This window comes from Coturnix japonica, chromosome 5 (assembly GCF_054131305.1).
Source record: "Coturnix japonica strain WE chromosome 5, WE-NBRP24, whole genome shotgun sequence".
Classification (NCBI taxonomy): domain Eukaryota; kingdom Metazoa; phylum Chordata; class Aves; order Galliformes; family Phasianidae; genus Coturnix; species Coturnix japonica.
The window spans coordinates 14,739,330-14,763,159 of record NC_140667.1 but is presented as its reverse complement, the minus strand read 5'-3'; the positions used below and the strand labels follow the sequence as shown (position 1 = coordinate 14,763,159).

At 40.4% G+C, this 23,830-nt stretch overlaps 1 protein-coding gene across 38 annotated transcripts in view; it reads left to right on the top strand.

Moving 5' to 3' along the window:
• Positions 1 to 23,830, top strand: part of MICAL2 (microtubule associated monooxygenase, calponin and LIM domain containing 2) — a 155,362-nt gene that overhangs the window by 96,582 nt on the left and 34,950 nt on the right. For 7 of the 38 annotated variants that reach the window (XM_085548429.1, XM_085548434.1, XM_085548425.1 and 4 more), the window contains 8 exons: positions 328 to 546; positions 772 to 873; positions 1,488 to 1,619; positions 7,794 to 7,901; positions 8,339 to 8,419; positions 9,869 to 10,055; positions 11,865 to 11,953; positions 12,184 to 12,283. In XM_085548429.1, coding sequence (XP_085404555.1) covers positions 328 to 546; positions 772 to 873; positions 1,488 to 1,619; positions 7,794 to 7,901; positions 8,339 to 8,419; positions 9,869 to 10,055; positions 11,865 to 11,953; positions 12,184 to 12,283 — 1,018 coding nt within the window. Of the gene's footprint in view, positions 1 to 317; positions 547 to 771; positions 874 to 1,487; positions 1,620 to 7,793; positions 7,902 to 8,338; positions 8,420 to 9,868; positions 10,056 to 11,864; positions 11,954 to 12,183; positions 14,078 to 15,183; positions 15,242 to 16,652; positions 16,876 to 23,830 lie in introns of those variants that run through there. The other 31 variants (XM_085548453.1, XM_085548454.1, XM_085548456.1 and 28 more) reach the window with 23 other exon arrangements.

Here is a 23,830-nt window from a genome sequence, read left to right as displayed (position 1 = left end):
TCTTGACTAAAACAAAACTAGAAGGAAACACATTGTCATGTTCTTCTCCACTGATTCTGTGTAGGGGTTATTGGTTAAAAACTGGTATACATTTAGAGGAAGATGTCATCACTTTCATAAGCAGTGATGATTTATTCTTGTGCATGGGCGTAAGCAGGTAGATGTGCAGTAAATAGTATGGAGAGAGTGCTGTGAGATCCAGAACATTTCATTTCTAGTTCCATGCATGACTGTGCTGTGCTTCCAGAAGCATCTTTTAAAACCAAATGTGCTGCATGGTAATGCAGAAAGGAGATTTATTTATTTTTCACTTCAAGTGTTTCCCAGTTTCAGGTGGTAGCTAGAACTGAACACGAGGTCAGGGAAACCAAGCAGTCTTTAAATGGTTCTGATCATATGGCCAGGAGACCAAAGGCTATAGAAAAAACAGATATCCAGCGCAGTCTGTCAGAACCATCTGAAAATCTTGCATCTGCCTGTTCTGCTGCATTTGTACTTTCTGGAGTGCTTGAGCGTCTTCAGCACCTGGATGAAAAAATGAAACAGGTGATAAGCAATTTCTTTTCCTTTCTGTCTCTTAACCACGTCTTAATTTGCATGCTGTATTTTCCCTGGATATGCTTGCTTTTTATCTGTTCATTTTAGGTTACATTAAGACAGTTAATATACTTTCTGCATACTTGCTGTATTCTGATGATATTTATGACGTTAACTGAAATCTCTCTCTCTCTCTTTCTTTCCTTGGCTTTCCTTTCCTGGCTCTTACTGCAGAAAAGAGCTCAGACCATAGCAAATAGAGAATTCCATAAAAAGAACATTAAAGAGAAAGCAGCACATCTTGCCTCACTGTTTGGATACATGGAATTTCCAAAGGTGAATATTAGGTTTTGTACCTGCAAAATTGCTGAGTTAGAAGAGTGATTTTTAGAATTCTTGGGTTTAATTTATAAAAAAAAAAAAAGCCATGATTTTGCTTTTATCCTTTTTTTTTCATTTTGAGTAGATCTGATAAATCATTTGGATTCCATTGAATCCAGTAAAAAAAAATAGTTAAAATATTATTACATAATTTAATTGACTTAAAACACAGTCGTAATAGTAAAGCTGGTCAGAGAACCTTAGCATAAGAGAAATGTCTTAGAGTAGAATATGCCTTCTGTTTACAAGTATGCACGAGTGGCTCACTGTTTCTAATGAATTGGTGAGCAGTAGCTCTCAGTCAGTGAAATCTGGCATGTAGCATTTTTTTAATGCTTTCTTAACTTATTGCCCATTGTAATTATTCTTATAAGAAAGCTGAGTATAATAATACCATCTGAAATGAAGGTTTTGTCACGATGATTTCAATGGCTCCTCACTATGCAGAAATAGAGAATGGTGCAAAATTGTAGCTATTTTTTTTCTTGTGCATGACAGTGAAGTTATTCTCTTAACCTGTGCTAATGTCACTCTCTTGGATAACTCTCCTCTGTTTCTGCTCTACACAGAATAAGCTGCCTACTAAAGGCTTATCCCATTCTCAGCCCCCAACTCCCTCTTGCCCTCCACCTCATGATTCAGCTGCTGCCTCTTCTCCATCATCTGTAGTTTCAGCTTCCCCTGTTCTTCCTTCTAGACAGGTACTCTATTAACAGATTTTTCCTGTAAAATCCAAACTTGTGGTAAGGCTGTTTGAGAAATGGCTTGGATGAAACGTGCTGCCTTTGCACGGTGGATCTATTCTATAGTTTGTATTTCATATTAGAATTAAACCTCAGTTTTCATCATGGTGAATTCTGCATGGTTTGTAAGAGGAAAGTCAACAAATGGTTTTGCTATAAAGCTAAAGAATAGAACAAGTAATTGAGAAAGGTCTGGCTTAAATTCTGAAATTTTTGTACTGATGTTTAATTTCAGTGCTCTGTTGTTAGATAATGCCATGGAAATGCTTAACGAAGAGATAGTTTCACATAGAATATCTGTCTGGATGTTAGGGGACTAGCTAGCTGTACTGGGTGGGCATTTGTCTTTATAAGACTGTCAGTTGGGTCTGCAGGGAAGAACCTGGGTGATGATGGTTATTTTAAATAGAGGATGTGTGTTAGGATTGTGTAAGCACATGTTGATACAACCAGACTTCACCGTTTTGTTTGTTTACTTGTTTGTACTTTAAACTCACTTCTGCATGTTAATTGCTAGAACTCAGTTCTTTGCAATGCAAGCTTCATGCAGGGGAATCCAGCACAGGCTTAATGAAAGCAATTTGGTAACATGTGAATAAGAAATATTCAGCTGTTATTGCTTATGCTAGTTTTAAAATGTACTTTTATCTGTGGAAGATGAGGTGATATTGGCTTCCAACTTTTTTGCTTCAGAAGTGTTTTAATTGAGGAAAGTTGGATGTTTTTCAGTTTTTTAGGGCTAATAAAAGGCCCAGGTTCCCTTTCCTTTGCCCTGGTTATGTAGCGACAGTATGGGAACACTACAACACTGCAGAACTACGTAGGAATGTTGCATAGGAGTATTGCCTTCGCGTGGGACTAAAGGTGGAAACATGATGTTTCTTGAAGCACTGGGAATGATTGCCATAACCCAGAGCAGACACTGTCTGATGGATATTCAACAGGATCATTAAGTGGAATTGCTCTCAAATATTTATTTATTTATTTATTCATTTATTTATTTTGGTGGTATTTTGTTTTGCTTTTTTTGTTTTCCCACTATATTACTGATGCTGTTTGAAATCAGGCTCACAGATGGAGCAAGCAGGTAGATATTAGGGTGACATGTAGTTTGCAAAGGTATGTTCCTTGGATTAGCTGGAGGTGCATTTAGAAAGCTCCATTCCTTTCTCATTCCCCTGGAAAATACAGGATACACAGCCCTCCAAGGACACTGCAAGTCCAGCAGGTGCCTAAGTGCTGTAATCCTTTAATCCCCTTCAGCTTCAAAGTCACTGCTTTGCCTAGATTCAGTCCTTGCTTTCTGTGACCTAGGACATAAAGCATGTGGTGGGTTTTAAACTAAGTAATGGCTTATGAAACATCAGGACCTGTTTGTCATAGGCTTTGGAGTAGGACTGTGTTGATGTAAAGAGCAAAAAAACAATGTGAGCTAACCTTTAGCATGTGAGAACTGGGCTCTTAATCATATGGAATCTCTTCATCAGCAAGAGGGATTTTTTTTATGGGATTTAAAATTCCTTCTTCTAAAAAAGCATTTGGCATAAATGATTGGTTTGGGATCTTTTAATTCAACAGCATTTTGTTTAAAATGCCTTCAAAACCTTTTATTAGTTACCAGTGTATTTAAATGACGTACCGATACTTTGTTGTTACATGAGTTCATTTGGTGTGTTTACTGTAACTGAAAATTCTCTTTTCAGAGGTAATGGCATGGCAAAGCAAAACTGAGACTAGAAAAGCTTGTTCTGTCATGAGCGCAGCAAATACACATTGATCTTATTTGCCAAATTGTTGCTTGGATAGGACTAGGTATGTTCTTCTGTAGATCTACATGCCAGAACATCCTGATGCCTAATACGCTGCTCCATGGAGCTGAATAGACTCAGGTTCTTTTGTGCACTGCATGCTAAATAACAACAGCTAAGCATGCTAAATCAGCTGCACAGCATACCTGAGAACTTCAAATAGCCTGATAGTGAGCAGTCTAACATCCTCTTTCCCCCCTCTAAAGCAGTTTCAAGTGAACCCCAATACTGTAGATATTTCAGTGGGGAAGGTAGTAATTTTAAAAATAAATTAATAAATAACATAGAGTTTTCTGGTATTGGTAGTGAGCACAAGTGGGTTATGGACAGGAGTGGAAGAGGGTCATTCAGTCGTGGTGTTGGGCAAGGCTGCTGACAAATAAGAGGATGTTCCTCTGCCTTCTGCAGACATAATAAGGTGTCACAGGAGAAGGGCAGATTTGGATCAGGCTTTGGGTATGGGGGTAAGGGACCCTTGATAGTGGGGAGCACGGTGCCAGGGGAACTTTGCATCTGCAGCGCAGGCACCTTTCAGAGCAGGTTGTACCAGCATACCTTAGCTTTACATGAGTAATGCAAATCCTGCCCTGAGGACAGGATGGACTTAATGTCCCTTTGTACTTATGCCAGAGTCTGTGTTAATGATGTCCTCATGACAGTGCTTACGGATGTGCTCACATTTTCTTTTCCATACTGTGTACTGTGAAGTTAATTCAACCCTGTGATACCTCTGTATTTTAAGACCACACACTTTTCAAAGCATCAGCACGTCATAGTGCTATAAAATGCTAAATGTGCAGCATTATCTATTTATACATTAAAAAAAAAAGATAATATTTCAGTTACACAACTACACTTTGAAGTAGTGTGTATGATAGCTTTATAAAATGTATTTGGACCTCTTAACTGTATGTGTTGGTTACTGGCTGTTTTTATACTGCTTTGAGGGTGGGTTTGTAGGAGCCAGAACAGACTGCAATGTGAATTCTAAGAGTTAGTGTTAGTTAGGTCTGAACTTCAGTGTGAAAAAGGGCCACAGGATGGAGAGGCCAACAGAAAGAGCTCCTATGTGTTCTTGTATATCAGCTTGATCCCAGCAGAAGAACAGAAAATACTGAAGTATAATTTATTTATTTATTAAGACTTCATAAGATGCGATCTATGAATATCAGCACCCTCACGTTCATTAAGGATCGATTTCTGGGTCATAATATATGCAAGTTGTCAGTAAAACTCCATTCTAGGTTGGGCCAGCTGTTATATTTTACTTAAGTTGAATATTAACAATGTTACAGTATGGACTGGGCTTTGATTTCTCCTGTTTGCTATTAAAATTTAGATTGACCTACAGAACACTGTATTGATGTGAGCTTTATGTGGGTGTATCCATGCAGCACATCATAGGAACTATGAACACGTTGTAATCATTAAGTTTTGCTGCCTGCTGAGTTTGTATCAACTGCTTCCCTTCAGTGACGTCTCTAATTATGAGCAGTAAATAAGGCTTGGGTGTTTCCTACACAGAGTAACTTATTATTCAAATGCTGTTTATCTCAGAGGTAAAATATATGTAGCAGATGCAATCAAAAATAAATAAATCACCCCCAGAGAGAAGTAAGACCAGGAAAATCATTAAGGATATGTGACAATAAAGGGGAAACATTGTATGCAGCTGGAAACAGGAAACATATTTCCTTCATTTTATGAAAGAGGTTTGTTTGCTAGTTGGTTGGCTGTGGTGTTATAAATAATAGCATAGGGAAATGCAGGAGGCAGCTTTCTCTTCTCAGCCTGATCAACCTGCTAAAAAGCTTTGGTAACGTGTCACTGAGAACTCAGCACTCCTAGTAAGTCACTACACTTTGAGGATTTTGAAGTGTTTCCTGAAATTCACCGTGTAAGATAACTCATAAGATTCTTTTCCAGGACAACAAAGTACTTAAAGCTCTACTGGGAATAACGTGTCTGAGTTTTGAGCAGTAGCCTTTTGTTATATTGATTGTGGCCTCGGCAATATGAAGTTGTATGTGTGCGTGGAGCACCATGCACATCACTGTTCTCAACAGTAGTAAGAGCATGAGTGAAATACAAAACCTACTGTATTCGTTAGCATCTGAGTTTCTGGGGTAACTTAGCAGCGTGCTGTTGAAGAAAGAGCTGACAGTTTCTCTAAAGGAGCATGCCTCTGGTATGCAGATTTGAGGTCTGACCCTTTCTTCTGCAGTGAGTGTTTTACATTTGCATTGTGGAGGGGAGACCTTGTCATCAAAATCCCTGTTCCAAAGCTGAATGAGGTTTAGAGAGGACACAGGGTGACTTGGTGGTTGTACTGTTATCACTAACGAGCCTTGCTGAGCAGCACTGCTATCAATCTCCCTGACCTTTCCTTTACTGTGGCTCCTGCTCCTGGTAGGTGCTCACAGGGCTGCCCCTATGGGGCAGTTGCAAATTGATCTCCTCTTACTTGCCCACCTTCCTAATTGGATAAGGGGAACCAATAGCAATCTCCCAGTAATGTGTCCTTGTTACCCAGTCTCACTAAAGTGAGACATCATTAGTCCTCAAGTCCATTTGCTTCCTGCCCTCCTCCCTGGTCAGCAGCCACAATTTTGTGTTGGTGGTTGTTGATTATGAGACAAGAGTGGCCAGCAGTCTTTCGGTTGCCAGATTAGATGGAAATCCCATTTGCTTTTACATGGAATATGGACTTCATCTAAATTACACAAATGTTTCCTTTTAATAACACTGTAAAAAGTATGTATAAACATGTAATTTCCTTGTTTTGACTCCCCTAATGGTGGCACAAATTGCTCCAATGGGTGGAGAACAGAAATCAACCCATCTGATGAATTGCAAGGTGTAGTTCAGGCTGAGGGATACTTTTCTTGATATTCAAGTACTTGTGATTTAAGCATAGCCTTGTTGCTTAACTAGTTCCTCTAGCATTTTGCTATTTCAAGGTAAACTCTTTGTTTCAACAGACTTTGAAAGCTTTATTTTACCCCCAAAATCATGCAGATACTAAATAATACTGTTGGGGTTTTTTTGGTTTTTTTTTGTTTGTCTGTTTTACGTTAAACAAAAACAAATAGTAAAGAATGGTCTTTTGAATGGTCTTTGTTGTCTTCACATATATTTTTATGTCTGCCTGGATATTAAGACAAATTAAAATACAGCATAAGGGGGGGGGTAAGGAATAAGGGAGTCTGTAGGGGGCTGGGCATGTTCTCAAGTTCCTGCACTTGGTTTTTTTTATTAGCAAGAATATTTTTTTTCATTGTAATTTTTGAAGACACCCACAATGCATTAGAGTTGCTTTTAAGCCTGATAGAATTTTAAAACCATTGTTTTTCCTTGTCCTCAGAGTAACTTTCTGATTTATTTTTAAATCATACTATTAGCAAGACATGATATGATGTCAGTAGAAAACTGCTTTCACTTAGAAACATGAGAGGTGAAGTCTGGGCTCAGTGCAGGAGCAAGTGGAACATAAAGTACAAGGTCAGCAGTCCTCTAGGAAAAAAAAATATCCCGGCTTCAGAAGCAGAGCATCAGATCCCTGACGAAATCAGAATGTTTCTTGCAGCCTTTGGCTTTCCAGAGAGGTTATGGGTAAAATCAAAATCACTAGTGGCAATGGGATTTTGAGTAACAAACCTTCATGTAAATCTATGAAGTCTTCACAGTCTGTTCCTTGTGAAGAGAGAACTAGAGTGCCTACCTACCCACCTGCCACATCTAAAAGTCATTGGAGAGAGGGAGAAATAAACACACTGTTGATGCTCAGAGAGGAATCTGTGCGAGACTTCTAGGAGGTTTTTGTAGAATGTTTCCTGAAATACCAGTTTTGAGGTCAGTGAACATGAAGTTTAGTCACCATCTTCCTTTCTGAATTGTAACACTGAGTTGTAAAAAGTCAAAATGGCAGGGTTTTTTTGTTTGTATTTAATTTATCACAGCAGTCCTTCCCTAGTAGCTGGGCAGTAGCTCCTGGCTCAGATGCCCTGTGCCTTTTGCAGTCCCAACAGGAGGCCTTGTGCTACAGGAGCAGCATTTGCTCAAGCAGCAATTTCTCCATCATCCACAGGGAGAGAAGTGTGTGGTCTGCCTGGGAGCCTCCTGTGGCCACCAGCTGGATCGTGCTGTTCATGCATGAGTGCTTGTGCTCTGCTGGACTTTGCCTCTGCTTTTCCTCAGAACCTGTCTTTATCATTGCTTTCATTCATTTGCATGTTTTCAAGTCGTTCTCATCTTTTTCTCTTTAAATTCTCAAGTAACTAAAGATCTTCCTTCAATTCTTCATCTTTTCCCCTTTTCTGGTTAGATGACTGTAGGAAAGGTCTCACGTGCAATTGGAGCTATGGCTGAAGTTCTTGTCAATCTGTATGTGAATGATCACAGACCCAAGCCACAAATTGCCCCCCTTGAGCTGGTAAGACTAAACTCACAGAGAAACAACAACTTTACTTAAAAGCAGTGTTTTCTAGAGTGTCCTCCTAGTTTAAGATCTTAATTGTGAAGCATGTTAGTCATCTGGAAAGATACTAGCCTAATGCTTACTGAGGAATCGAATGCATGTTGGCAGAATCCTCTGATAATGTGGGTATGCTGGAAGCATTGCTCACAATGCTTTCTACTTACACTTTTATTATTTGCCTGCATGAAATAAAACTTCAGGAGGCTTTTATTAAATGTAATTATTGGTACAGTTAGTAATAGAAAATGGCTATTAATCAAGGTGGCGTCTGAATAAAATATCGGTACAGTACGTGTTTATGCAATTATTTTTAACCTGCAAATGCTGAATCACCATGCTTCGTTTTGAAGAAAGCTATTTTTAAACTCTGACGTGACCCTGTTTGAATTCAGAAGCAGTCTTTGGACAGAGCTACAGGTTCTTGCCTCACTCCCTGTTCTCCACTTCCTGTCTCCAGTGCTCAGAGATGTCAGGTATCGGGAAGCTGTGTCTGAGATGTTGTGGTGTTGACGCTTACTTATTAGCCAACACTAAACTCTGATTGCTTCTGCTTCACTGTGACTATCTGGCCTGTTCTGTTAACACCGTATTTTTAAAAATGTATTTCTATACTTTTCTATTTGCATGGTTGTCCATCTGGGAGGTTTCATGTGATTCATAGTCCAAAATGATCCAACACAGCACAACAGACAACTAACAGCAGATTTTATTTGGGATTCTCAGCTGTTAAGCACAAGAGTGTGACTCATGACCATAACAATTGTGACTTAAACTTAACATTGAATAAATGTTCCGAGGTCTTCTTTTCCTGGCAAGTTAAAGATGAGTTGTGTGGACTGCATGCTGGTGTCTGAACCTGAGTGGGCTCTGCCAGGCCTGCAGCTCCTTTGTCTGAAGCATGGTACCCTCATGTGGTGAGGAGAGAATGGGGAGATGGTGGCAGCTGTAAAAGAGGAGGGATGGGTGCCCGTGTGTAGTGGCCTATAACTAAGAACAACACAGTAAAGCAAAGAAACCTTTTCATGCCTGCCTCTAATAAGTGAAGGGACACCCACTGTTCTGTTTATAATTCATTTTTTCTGTGCCTTTTGCATGTAGATCTACAGAACACAGTTTGTGACAATTAGGAAAAAAATGTAGTTAACTGGCCAAATTCAACAAAAAGTTCCAAAATATCCATGTTGTTAATATGAGTCTTATTTCAAAATCCAGTGAATTTAAAGAATGCTGAATGTCCATGATAGGAGTGGAACTCATTTTTAAACAAACTTAGCCCCAGCTTGGGCTGTTTGCGCAGGCAGAAATGTGGCTGAGAGGGGAAGTGCATTTGTGGGTGATATTGATAATGGTGTTTGAGCCACCATGTCCAACTATTGTCTTTCCTTCCTTCAACTTAAAGCACAAGTCTGATTTTCCTTAGGGACAGAGCTGTTACAAGCTGAGTATGACCTCAGTACTACTGTGATGGACTTCAGGGTTTGCTTAGCTCTTAGTGTGTCCCTGTTGTTCAAGGCTGGCAAGGTCTGCCTTCACTCCCATCTGCGAAACATGTCATCTGCAGCTATGATTGCAAGTGACTGAGTCAGTACAGCACAAGGCACTGGATGTGTGGACCTGGTGCTGCCCCTATACTTGAGCAACCATGAAGCCCCTGTGAGCTCAAGGCGGAAATCTGGGTGCAAGTCCAGCCGCAGCTCATTCTTTTGAGTCTCATGATGTCTGATTTATGAGTTGCTTTTTAAACCTACAGACTTGCAGCCTACAAGTAATAAAAAAGCTGATGGATGCATTTTTTAATAGTGTGTGGAGAAGGGGCTGTGTAAAACTTCAAGCAGTTAAAGCAACTTCTTACTTCAATAAGAATTTATATCTAGGTGTCCTATAAAGGCTTCATATGTGTTTCTATTTTTATCTTTTAACAGGGGTCTCTGCGAAAAGAATTTCCTCAGTCTATTGGGGGGAGTGACATTTGTTATTTCTGCAAAAAACGGGTGTATGTTATGGAGCGGCTGAGTGCAGAAGGCCACTTCTTTCACAGGGAGTGCTTCAAGTGTGAAATATGTTCTACAACTCTCCGTTTAGGAATTTACGCCTTTGATGTTGAAGAAGGTAATACAAGAAGCTATTTAAAAATACTTTAAAATGTCTGAATATTGGTGCTTTTAATGGGACCAGAGAAAAAAAGACCTAGTGGAGTAGTCCATGCTGAAATTTGAGTCCTTATGCTTCTTTCAAAAGAAGCCCATTCAGACACATCTGAACTTCAGATGAAGAAATCATCACTGGAAAATAAGTCAAGTGGCAAAATTACAGGTTGTCCAATCACAGGTCAAAATTGGGGTGGGAGTGGAAAAGTGACTTTTTTTTCTCTGCCAACAATACAGAATTATCATTATCTGCCACTGATAACTAGCCTTTAAATTAAGTGATCTACAAAGACAAGTCAGAGCAGTGGTAAATTTATACGGGGTGTATTCTTCCTTTCAAGATGTAGTAGTTTATGAGGCGAAAGCAGTAGTACTAGCCAAGGAGCAGCGCCCTTTGTTACAGTCAGTTTTTGAATGGGAGGTTCAGATCTTGGGCTCTTGTTGCCACCTACAGCCTGAGGCTCGGGGGCAGGGGTTTATGTGTTGTTTTGTTTGCTTGCTTTTTTCTGTTAAGATGGAAGTTATTGAAGTATATAAAAATTCCCTTGCTGTTTCCAAATGATTTGGGTATAACTGAGTTACTGACCTGATCTCCTCTTACAAAAAAAGATTAAAAAAAAAGGATTAAAGTCTCAAGGCCAAAGATGGCACTTCTGCAGTCTAAAGAGCCTTCTGCAAGGACTTTTAACCGATTCTTTGTCTTTTTGCTGCTTGATATACTGCATTTGTGACTTGGCATTTGTAGAATCTTGTTTTTTCTGATATTTATCAGTCTTAAACCTGTGTGTTAGATTAATGTAAGGCCTTACCTTATTTAATGAATATGAAAACCTGTATGCTGTTAAAGAAACCACATCAGAGTTCCTAGGTCAATGCAGCCTCCTACTATCAGTAAAAGCTGGAGGATGTAAGGATAGAGTACAGCCCCTACATAAAGGACTGTGGAATTACTGGTGGATGGCAAACTGGATATGAGCCAGCAATGTGCCCTTGCAGCCCAGAAAGCCAGCTGTATCCTGGACTGCATCAAAAGAAGCATGACCAGCAGGGTAGGGTGAGGGATGTGATCCTGTCCCTCTGCACTGCACTGGTGAGGCCTCACTTAGAGTACTGCATCCAGATGTGGAGTCCTCAGAACAGGAAAGACATGAACCTCTTGCAGCACATCCAGAGGAGGGCTGCAAAAAGGATCCAAGGAATGGAATACCTCTCTCAGCCCATCCTAGTAGGAGACATAGGGCTGTTCAGCCTGGAGAAGAATAGGGCCCCAGGGAGACTTGACAGCCTTTTGGTGTCTAATGAGGGGCTGTAAGAAAGAAGGGGACTGACTCTTTATCAGGATCTGTTGTGACAGGACAAGGGGAAATAGTTTTAAACTAAGTGGAGTGAGATTTAGAGTGAATGTAAGGAAGAAGTTTTTTATGGTAAGGGTGATGAAGCACTGGAGCAGGTTTCCCAAATTGGTAATAGATGTCCCATATTGGGAAACATTCAAGGCCAAGCTGGATTGGGATCTGAGCAACCTGATCAAGCTGTAGATGTCCCTTTCCATTGTTGGGGAGTTGGACTAGATTGCCTTTAAGGCCCCTTCCTAACTAAAATGATTTTGTGATTCTGTAAAGCTGTGGGCAATGCAGAACCAGCAGATGGTTTCCCATTACTTTTGCTGCCAAACTGTTAATCACCTTAATTTTTTAATGCACAGAATAGTGGGGTTCTCATCAGTAGATGTAAAGATAAATGGTTATACAATTTACTTTTTCTCTTCTAGGAAAATTTTACTGTAAACCTCATTTTACACACTGCAAAATCAGTAATAAACACCGAAAGAGAAGAGCAACATTACAGGTCCAGTGCAAGGTATGTATTGCTTATATCATTAACACAGAAAACATTGAGGCAGCTGTATCTGGAGCAGAGTGCAGTATGCCTAGCCTGGTTTTCAGTGGAAATGAGCTCTTCATCTATAAAGCTGAACATAACAGATGGAAGTGACTGTATATATAAAAACTTTAAAAAACAGTAACAAAGACTGGACTTTGTACTTTTTAAAAATTTATATTTAATATATTTGTAATGCTTTTTAAAAGGAGGCAGCAGAAGCATGGAGGAAAGAAGAGCTCAGACCTACAGAGACCACCACAGACAGCGCTTTAACTACTGCTAGCAGTCCAGAGGACAGGTCCCCAGGTATCCTGACTTCCTTCTTTAGGCGCACTCTAAGCTGGCCCCTTCGGGTGACAAGGGATCTGCTTGACATTCCCAGACGCCTCTCTAACTGGATGCATGGTTTTCTGCACGCTACCAATGTTCATTTCAGGGACAATGCATATAACTATGCCTACCTGTACGAACTCTTGAGCCTTGGTGTGCCATTCCTCTGTGCTCTTCTAGAGGTACTTACTCATATGTACCGGGAAGCAGAGCTATCCCTTGAAAATGTGCTTGAATGGGCAAAAAGATTCTGTAGGGTTTAAATTTTTCTGTGTTTCTTGCTCAGTTGTGCCTTTCAGATTTTCAAAATGAGCGGCCTCACTATTTTCCTGAGGCTTTTTTTTGTTTTGTTTTTGTTTTTTACTGGCAATTTAACATGTGACTTAAATGAACAGTTTGTTCTTTCTGATATGAAGTAGGTGCAATCAGAATTTTCAGTGTACAATGTACTGTATGTTAAAATATGAAGGGTGGTGTCCAGACACATTTCCAGAACACAGAGATGGATGAAGGATATTTAATTTTTTTTTTTTTTTTTTTCTGTTTGATCCTGTTTGGGATCAGACCATTGGGGGACAGGTACATTTTAGAAGCCTTCTTCCCCTCTGCTTTGTTGTTGTTGTTGGACAAAGAAAGAGTTTTTGTTCTTTCAGATCTTTGGGGAATACTTATGACAAATAACTGGGTTTTGAAACCTGAATATGGCGCATCCCTTTTTTTTTCTTGCTTTCATCTTTTCTCTGGGTTATGAGGTTTATAACTTGCATGACGTTTCAAAAAAAAAAATCATGTGTTAAATTCATGTTGCTCCTAGTCATGCCTTTTGCATTTCACACCCTTTGTTGATAGTGGATCTAATCTGTAATACTAATTCATTTAACATTTTGAAATAAATCTGAAGAGCAAATCTTAGCTGAGTGAAGGCCTGATTGAAAACACACATCAAAGGAACTAGTAGTGTTATTAGATGTGAGTTATTCCTCAGTTCAAGACTTCTACATTAGGCAGCTGTTTCAAGGAATACTGAGTTGTGGAGCTTTCATATGTTACTGAACTCACAACTGTTTTGCCTTCAAAGAGGCACCGATCCTATTATCTCTGGAATTTTTTAAGAATACAAGTTTAGAATGAACAAAAAAATATAAAAACTTATTCTAAGGATATTGCTTCGTAATCAGGTACTTCATTCTTTTCAATATGTAAAGCTGATAGCAAAAAGATGAAATCCTGTTTTCTGGAGCAGACTTGAAATGAATTTTTCTGGTGTTTTTCATCAGAGTCTATCTTAATGAACATCAATAGCTGTCAGGAGCAGATTAAGCAGGGATATTAAACAACGAGGAGACAGTGAGAACATCCCAAATTCTGATTGCTTTCTCAGCCTAGGTAGCCAGTGAGGTAAGCATGCTCTCTGCCTCTAAAATACTGAAATATTTAACTAAGATGCTACTCAAGAAATAATAAGCATGTTAATATTATGATATGCATAGCCTAAAATGAAAAGTATCTGTGACATTTATTTCTAGCCAACGTAACGTGACGTAAGTAATAGGAAATAATTTCATGTTCAATTTGTACCAGAGTTTGAGGATGACCTTTTAGTGGTCCCAAATAACTGCTTCTTATAGACTGGGTGATTGTTTTTTGTACATTCATTTTTTTAATTTTAAGTGAATGTAGGCAAAAACAACTTAAAGTTGTTTTGTCTCTTCAGTATTAAAATGAAATGTGTTCTGTTTAAAATAAATGACAAACTGGGTTTTTCCTCCAGATAGTTTGATGTAATTGTTCAACTACAAGGATAAAGCTTTTCCCACTTTATAGTGCTTATGTATCTCCAGGAGAAATTGTGTGGAGTATGCATAGAACTTGGGGGAAAAAAAAAAAAAGCTTGAAAAACTTGTTTAGGTATAAGGTAGCATATGGTTGAAAAAAAAATGCCATTAATGTTCACATGTACATTTAGCAAAACTTCGCTAGAATATTGCCTGGACACAAAGACCATTATAACAACATGGTAAGCATCTGCATAAATAAATGTATCTGTCTCTTTAATAGCATGTAAAAAATCTACTTCAAAACAGTCTACACTTTTACATTATTTGCTAATGCCAGGTGTTGTTTCACTCTAATTGGAAAAAATCTGCAGTATGATTTACCACAGTACTCCTGCAACGCAGCAAACTGCTCAGTGGTGAGGTTTTACAGTTAGACTCATTCTCAATTCCAATTCCAGTTTGTCAACAGCATGGTCTTGCAGAATGCATTTTTCCTGATGTTTTCTTTTGCTGTTCCCTTCAAGAAAATGTTCTGCTTTTCAGCAGAGTGAGTGTAATGGTGAGCTTACAGAAAATGGTGACACAGTAGAAACTTGGAAATCTGTGTTAACCTATCAGTTTAAGTGAAGCAAATCTTAGTAGAAGAAAACATTTTCTTCTCACAAAAGAAAAGATGGTAATGATGATATATAAGTTTATATAATAGGGAGAAAAATCCCTAAATTGTCACAAAAGACTTCATGGAGGGCACAAAAAAAACAAAGAAACATATAAAATAAAAACCATTTTCCTGTGGGATTCTAATTACGCTGCATATTCCACTGGGATTCTGGAGGCTGTTGGGTAGGTTGTTTATTGGTATCAATCTGATAGTCAAATTGATAGTTTGTTTTTTTCTTTCACTCTAACTTAATACTTGTGTTAATAAGATTAATACTTATTTGTCCTTGTTTATGATTTAATGAAAAAAGGCAATTTCATTTTGGTCAATTCTTCTCTGTGAACTTACTGATGCTCTTCTATATATCCAAGCTAAGTTCTGTGTTTTGTTTTTTTTTTTCCTTTGCTCTCTTTGTCAATCTCCCTCATTACCTTTAGTCCAATTCATCATTCCGGTGTTGCACCCGCTCACTGGCTGAAGCCTTTATGCTGTCAGGTGATTTTTCTGCTTGCCAGTTCCAAAATTGTGTGACTAACATTGTCGTTTGGCAGCATTTCACTGCATTGATCTTGTGTTCTTTTATTTTTTAATACCATTTCGGAGCAAACTGTGTGTGTCTGGTATATTAATGGATGTAAGCTTTGGCGTGATCATTTAACCTGTTGCTGAGTTCATAGTTCTGTAAAAGATTATTTCTGCTCTCTCTGTAGAGAATGTTTTTCCTTCTGTGTCTGTGCATGTACACTTACTTTCCTTGTGTCTTTCAGGTAAGTTAGGCATGTAAACAAATTGATTCTTGAAAGAAATGTTTCTTATTTCTTTCAAGGAAATTTTAAAATGAGGTGACAATAAAGGCCAGGCAATTTTCCTGGATAGCATGAGCACCTATTACTATTGCACTCATATATTCAATGTGCAAATTTTCACTGAGATTAAATATTCAGTGAGCAACCAACATTTGAGCTGTGTTGCTCTTTCTAAGCGCTTCTTTGCTTTCATAGAGGAAAATTATTTTACAAAAGGATTCTGTTGGAAAACATAGCCAGGGCAACACAAGCTCCAGTCTTCCATCCCAAATAACGTACTTAGGCAGGCCTAACAGAAATAGATGTGTGCTGTTTTTCAGTCCTTAATTTCTAAATGCCGAATTTTTATAACCAGAGTGTTTTGGTTTGAGTTGTTTTGTTAACTGATACCAGCTCTAACAAGGCCCTATTTGCCCTCTGATTAATGGATTTGTCTTACTGCATGAGAAGCTGTCAATACTCTCCATGACAAATCAGTACAATTACTTTGTATGTATATTTTCATATACGTTCCAGTCTGTGTAATCACACAATAATATAAAAGGAGAAATGAATCCAAATAAGAAACAAGGGTTCATCCTGACCAGCAACTGCCCTGTGCTTGTGGTTGATATGGTCACGATGCAGATTTACTTGCTGAGGATGCCCTTCAAAGGGCATGGTGACTGGGAATAGATCTAAGCAGCAGCTTGTGGGGGGAGAGGGCGGGGGGGGGGGGGAGGAGGGGGGGGAAGGGTGTCAGATATGTACTGTGCCACTTGTCCTGTTTCACACACTCAGTCAAGAGTGAAGGAGAACTGCAGGGTCCTTGTCTTGCTGACCTGTATGTTTGCATGACTAAACAATAGTACTGATTTGTGTGGGCATGCTAAACTGTCTTGATGGCTTTCAAAGTTCCCTTTCTGTGCCCATACAAAATCTCTCTATATTCTAAGCACTACTACCTGGAAAATGGTTAGGAGACACCTTCCTATGAATTTCAGGACTGTGGTGTTCTATTGCTAAGTTCAGCATGCTTTGAGATGAAGGTCATGACATAAAGGTCTGCCATTTCAAACCACATTCCATTGCTGTGCTTTTTTTTTTACCCTCTGTTACAGAGTCTTCCTAGCTCTTCCTGGCCAGTGAGGATTCTGTCCTTCTCTTCCTACATCTTCTGTCTTCGCTTTACTTTATAATCTTAATGGAATATTTTTATTAAATAGTTTTTAATGCTGTATTTAAATTTTCACATGGAAATTCTGTATTTTGCACACGGTGAAAATTGTTTCAGCTCTATTTATGATATTTGCTGTAAAGAAAAATAAATGTAGTTCTTTATAAGTCTCCTTGTTTCATCTCTTCCTTTTAAAAAGATTTCTTGAACAGTAACTTAATGGTGAATTTATGCTTGTTTTTACAAGTTCTTCTGGTGGATGCTGTTGAGTTATTTTTGTAGTGGCCTGACCCAGAGGCCAGGGAGTTTCACTGTGGTGTGATAATCAAGTGTATGTTCCTTTTGGAAGGTCCTTCACTCTTCCATTTGAGACCAGCGGGTGCCTGGTGTTGGGGTTTATCCTTCCTGGAACAGATAAGTTGGTGTTGGTGAGCATGGAGATTGCTTGCATACACAGTCAGCAGTTGTCCTATTCTCTTTGGCTTCTGTTGCCTTTCCTTATGTTTCTATTTTATATATTAACAAGTATCATTCTATGTTGTCTGTATTTGGGATCTTAGGTTGTGTATGGAAAAAGCAAATAATAACTGTGAGTAAAGCTTCATTTGAGTTACTGGCTCTAGACTGCTGTTTGCCAGCTCCCTATATCTTCTTGATCCCTAGAAGCTGCATCTAGCCCTGATTTACTATCTGATAACAGTGGCCTTTTCTAATATATTTAATTTATTAAGTTTGCTTTCCTTTGCTTTGTCATGCTTTTTATTTCTAATTTTCTTCTATTGTTTTTAAAGATATTGCTCTTAAACAGCATGTTCTCCAAAATGACTTCAGAGTGCTCCTCCCCTTCATTTTCTCTCTTCTGCTCACTCTACAGTTCTTAAGCTAGCATCTCTTCCTTTGTATTTCAGGAGAAAAACAAATCACAGAAAGAACAGTCCCAGTTACTTAATAGAAAGGTTTATTTTGTTATTGTTGTTGTGAAGTCATTTCCAACTGAGCCTCATTAAAGTTGCTTAAACAGCATTGCAGAAGAACAGCAAATGTTAGCCTCCATGAGCTAGTTCATCTGCCAGAGGAGAAGCCACCAAGGACAGTAGAAAGTTTGCTATCTCAGAAAGAGATGATTTGCATAATGAAACTATAACGCAGCAAATGTCATTGAACTTGGCACTTCCTTAATTGGGATGGGAAAAGTAAAGTGGATCAGTAGAACAACTCTTTGTACAAACTACAGTCTTGAAGCAGGCTTTTTATTTGGGGGGGGGGACCATCTTTACTTGATGAAACATCAGAAATTTTTGAGTCTGCACAAGGTGATAATTTGTTTTGTATTGAAGCCTTGGTAGGCACCGCATGTTCATGCTGTTCTCACAAATTGTTTTGCTTACTCCTGCTAAAATATCAAAACAATAACTTGGAACTGGAATATTGTTAGCATTTAATTTGTTGTAACTGTGTTTTTCTGTGGTGGTGTAGAAGGCCCCAAAAGTCAAATCACTAGTAAATCTTATCTTTAACTGATATACTTCATAGCAAACAGTCCATGTCCTCTAATGGTAGTGGATAACACAGGACACATTGCACGGAAAAGAAATAAAGCAGACAAAATGGGCAATGTGAGAGGAGCAAGCTTGTGTTAGTTCATTCTATGTCAAAATCCTCGCACAGTGGAAGTTGTAAATGTTCATTAGTTTGATCCCAGTGGTGCTGCTGGAGGTAAAGGCTGCTGAATTAAATTGTGTGTCAGTTCAACAAGGCTAGTTTAGGACTTGGGCATCTTTGGGGAGACCCCATCGTCTGGCCATCCTTCGCTGTGAAGGGAGGGCTGATTCTTCCTGTCGCCCTTTCACTGAGCTCTCTGACAAAGCTTCAGCCTCTGGCAGGGATGTGCTGTTAGAAACCCCACGGGCACCTCAAAATAACCACACTGTGTCCCTGCATGCACCTGAAATTGACGGTGGTGCTTGGTGGAAAAGCTACTGCTTTAATCTCAAGCTGCCACTGAACCAGCTACCTTCCAAAAGTCATTGGCTTGCAGCAGGTGATACCGCCTCTTTATACTGTCCGTGCTTGCTAAGAGAAGGAAAGCTACTTGCTACAAATATGATAGTACTAGAACTGCAGAGATTGTTTGCTGGATCTGTCAGGTTCAGGAAATGCAGACTCCTGCTCTCACTCCTCCTCTTTATACTGCTTCAAATCAGTTCTCAGCTTCTCTGTTGCCTCCAGCCCTACATATCTATTAATGGAACATAGCAGAATCGTGAAAAGATAACCTTTCTATATTAATATTATGCTAATGCTTTATAATGAAAAAGATCTTGCCATTTTTAAGCATACCAGGTTTGAGTGTGATGTACAGACAAATCGTAAAATTGCTTGGATTCAAATAAGAACCCTGCATTAACTCCATCTAGAAGAGTAATTTCCTTTCCTCTCAATTTCTTCTAGACTATAATAAAATACCAGTGAATGTTTCCTCTCTGTGTATTCCAACCTCCAGCAAAGGCTGTGGTCTTTGTTTTCCCACAACATTATGGCAATTATAGTAACTAATTGGCTTTAATTCACTTCTTGCTCACTTTTTCCTCAAATTCCAATCAAAACAATGAGTTCTGACATGCAGTGAATTCTGCATCAAGATTTGTATTTTCAAAGGTATGACATGTTTGTAGATGACTTGGCTGTTTTGCGTGGAAGATCATGTTGCTGAAGATCAGAAGACATTCTGTATTTAATTCTCGATCCAAGCATACGTATCAGTCATGTAAATATTTCCCTGAGCCTTTTTCCTTTGCTTCGTGGGCTGTTTTAGCATAAAAAGAATGGAAGCTTTGATCTCATCTCATCAGGTGGTGGTCTCCAGACTCATTTGAAATGGTTGGAATTTCTGATGTTCTTCTGAAATGAGAAATTACAAAGAAATCTGCATGTCACTGTGCTCTGTTATTTGCATTTGTACTTTGGGATGTAATTCATATCTTTGTTTTAAGGTTTTTGGTATTTGGAGTCGGTGTGTAAAGAAAAATATTATTTTGGCAGACATTAGTTTGCTGATCGCTCCAGGGACCAATCATTTTGGCTGCACTCTGAATTTCCAATTATTACATGCATTAATATACCAGACTAACACAGATTGCTCTGATAAAACAAACATTTGCTCTGAAATTGTGGGGTTTTGAGAAGCAAATTTCCATAAATACATAAATTCATTATATTAAGTAGTTTTACAGTTAGTTGCTTTATCTTTTAACTGTGTAATAACTTTTGCTTAGTTTGTATTAATATTAGTCTTAATGTGCACTGTCCGGGATGTGTTCAAAAGTTGTGTTCTTTGGGTTCTCTCTTGCTACTTAAAGCTCCCTGGTTCTATTTTGTGACTGAATTGACAAGTACTGTTCATCACGTAAGTAATGAATGCTTCAAAAAAGTGCCTGGGCCCACATGGGCATAGATGTTGCTCTGCTGCTGTAGTGGCAGGGGGAGGGGGCAGTGGGTAGGCCTGTTACCAGGCCACAGGGGAGAACCAACAGCACAAAGCATTTGCAGGCTGCAGTGGCTGGAAGCTGGACTGGAGATCTGGCCATGCTTCCACTGGGAACAGTGTGCCACCCCACAGAAATGGGAAAGCGAGTTGGCTTTGTTCTCCACTTTTTGCTAGATAGCATAATGTGGAAGTGACTTTGGTACACAATTTGAGTTTATGCATAAAGGACTAGAAAGGTGGGAAGAACCTGTCCTGTGGAACATCATATCTCTTGCTGAACTGCTTTTTCAGGGGCTGAAATTTGCCTGGTGGTTTCTTAGATGTGCTGAAAGGTCAGAGTTCAATAAAGGACATCCATTTGGGAATGCTGTTGGAAGCCCTATAGCCTCCTAGTGCACATCTATGAAATAACATAATGGGATGTTTTCAAGGTCTAATGCAGGTGATGTTTCCAGGCAGCCTTACATGTTTGAAACTCAGACTGCAGTGCTCAGTTGAGGTTGTAACAGGTTTGAGCTGGGGTTTCACTCCTGTGTAGGCTGGTAAACAGCATATTGACAGATGACCTAAGCAAGCTGGAGGAGCCATTCTCTGATCCCATTTCACAGTCCTTTGTGGGCAGAGGCTTCCCTGGAGAGTGTTTTCTGCTCTGTATTTTATCCCTGTGCTTGCTGGGTCCATTTCAACTGTGCTTCTAGCACACTGATGACACCTTCCTTTTGCCCCTGAAGCTTTCTACAAGCCATGCTGTGTTACGTACATGATTTTGGGGAGTTCTATTATACAGTAAGAAGCTACAGATGCATTGAAGTGTGCTGGGTGTGCTACAAATCAGTTTGTGGTCTGATGACTGAATTTCTTAATGTCCATCTTTTATGCCAACTGGTGTTTGCTTTCACCATTGGAGCTGCCCACATTTATGAGTAACCCCACTTAAAAATTATTCATTCGTGTCACTGCCTTAGTCAGCAGCACCATACAAGGCCAGGCAGAGTACTCTCATCCTGTGAGTGAATTATATGGTAACACAGTTTAAGGGCAGGGTAAAAGCCTCAGGATTGCCAGCAAGCCAGGCTGGGGACTTGTTGGGAGGACACTGGCTGCAGGATAAGCATAGGTTACTTCGGTAGTGAAGGTTCATAGCTGTGTTGGTTCAGAGCTTCTGTGGGAGGAAGGAACTCTGGTATCAGGAGGGTTGGGGGCCAGCTGGCAGGTTGACCCAGCTGAGCTGACCCAAACCTTGTCCCCATCATAGGAGTGCAACCATAGTTGGTGGTGCTGGGCACAGCGGGGAAGTGAGCTGTGTGCAGCAGCAGCAGTACCTGGGATTTTGGTGCTTTTCATCTGAGGGTTTGAAGGCCATTAACCATTACTGAATTGCTATGACAGCTCTGGGTAAGTACTACTCCTGTTCCACAGTCTTCAACAAGTTGCAAAAACATGGTGGTGTCAGAGGAGCCAATATATCATATTCCACATGGAGATTTTGACAGCTGATTCCAGTTGGTTTCTTTCTTCCTCCCCCAGACAAGGCCCTTGTGCTGTAAGAAATCTCTGCTCGAAATTGCAAGGAGTCTGGGTGCTTGCAGGGTTCTCTGGAGTGTTGTCCCCACAAGAGCTTTCTTGCTGACCGACTGACCTGCTGGGTGTTTTGTGGTCCCTCCAGGAAAGATTGATACTATTTAAAAAAGCAAACAAACAGAAAAACCAAAACAACGAATCTGGCTCTGTTTCTATACTTTGTTTTTCTTGTGCCTCCAGGTTTGTGATAGTGTAAATCTTTGTACTCTCGTTAGCTTGATGTGGCTAACTCCCCTTTTCTGCTTGTGCACCATTCCATTCAGTCTGATTCAGCTGAGAAGTATCACAATATCTTGCCTAAAAATGAATTTCCCTCTCCCAGTTTAAAGCCAGCTGAAGTGGAAGAGGATGAGTAAACATGAACTCTTTTGCTTGCTTATGGCATGGCAGCGTTGCCTTGATTTTCAGGCTGCTGCAGCTGACTTGGTTCAGGATTTTTCCAGACAGGTTCATCTTTGAATGCTTTTTGTCCAAGGCAGGCGGTGAGGGGGAGGCACATGCAGAACAGCAAAGCTGATAAAGGGCAGGAGCCAGCTGGTGGCCAAGACGGCTGTCCCTCCAGGGAGGGGGCTGTTATTTGGGCTTTGTGCTGTTGTGAGTGACACTCATGAGAGTCCCCATCCCTGTCCAGCCCAGCTGCCCTCAGCAGGCACTTGGCTCTGCCCAAATTTGGCTGATTCCTGAGCCCCTGTCATCTCCCTGTTGGGTTGCAGTTATGTGCTCTGCCTGCTGCTAATTTGGCAGGTGGCTTGGTAGAAGTAGCCCATGCAGAGACAGGTTTCCCTGTCAGATGGGATGCATCAATGTAACGTCCCCTTTCTGCTTCCTGTCAGCCTTGGCTTTGTTGGTGAGTCACTCAGATGCTATAGAGTGATCAGTGCATTAGTAAATGGTGATCACAGTGAATGATGGCACTTCTGGAGGTGGCCTCTCTTCAACCCTGCATGCAGTGGCTCCCAACAGTCTACTGCAGAGCCTGGCATGGGACTTCTGCGTTCCTCTGAGCTAAGCAGAACTGACAGCAACTGCACTGCTAACGTGGCATAAAACAGAAATAGCTGTCAGTACCTCTCTGCAGCGCTGAGCTGGCATGGTGTGGTGCAACGGAACACCAGCATGTAATTCAGCACCTTTACCTCATGGAATGGCTGCTTTGGGCACAGCCTCTGTGACTGGGTAGAGGAGCACAGCGACCTTTGCTTTGTCTGCTCTGCTCTTACCAAGGCAGCAGTAACTCTGGGCTGCGGTCTGCAGAGCTTGTTGCCCTCCCTGGGCCCCAGGCTGGCGGTGACACCGGGAGGGGTTTGCACTCTCTTAGATGAAGCCAGTGCTGGTAGCTGGAGTTGTGACCAGGCATCTGGTACCTGCCCTGCACTTTCGGGGTGTGAACTGACTGAGAGGCACTTTGGGAGAAGACAACTTACAAAGCTAATTGCAGGCTTTGTTTTATATTTAAGTAACTCATGTCTGTAATAAAGTTAAGAACAACTTTGCAGTTTCCACATGGCCTTGGCTCCTCCTGCTAGACACTGAGCTCCTGAGGTGCAGAGCACGGCCAGCAGGTCACTCTGGACCTATGGAACATGTCCAGGCTGTGAGGCTCTTAGAGAAAGTGACTGAGAAAGGTCTTGGTGCTGGCATCACTGCTGGATGTCCTTTTGTAAGCACCTGAGTGTTATAAGCTTGTTGTGGGTAGAATTGCAGAGATATTGCAGTAATGCTGTGCTCATGTGGTTTCTGCTGGCCCAGGGCCACCTGTGGGCAGTGAGGCCTCTCAAGGCACAGCAGGATGGCTCTCCTTTGTGCTGGTCGGCATGTGTGGGGACTTTGGAAAGCTTCCCTGTGTTCCTGATCAGAAGTTGCTGCTCTGCTGGTCAGTGGGCACTCTGACATCTGTTTGTCAGAGCTGATAACCAGCTGGGAATGGGCCCTGCTGAGGAACCAGATGGGCTGACTGCTCAGCGAGGTGCAAGTGCACCCTGGAGCCAGGAGCTGGCTGAACTGGCTCTGAGGGACAGTCACACCATCTAATCACTAATTTACCCTAAGTAAAT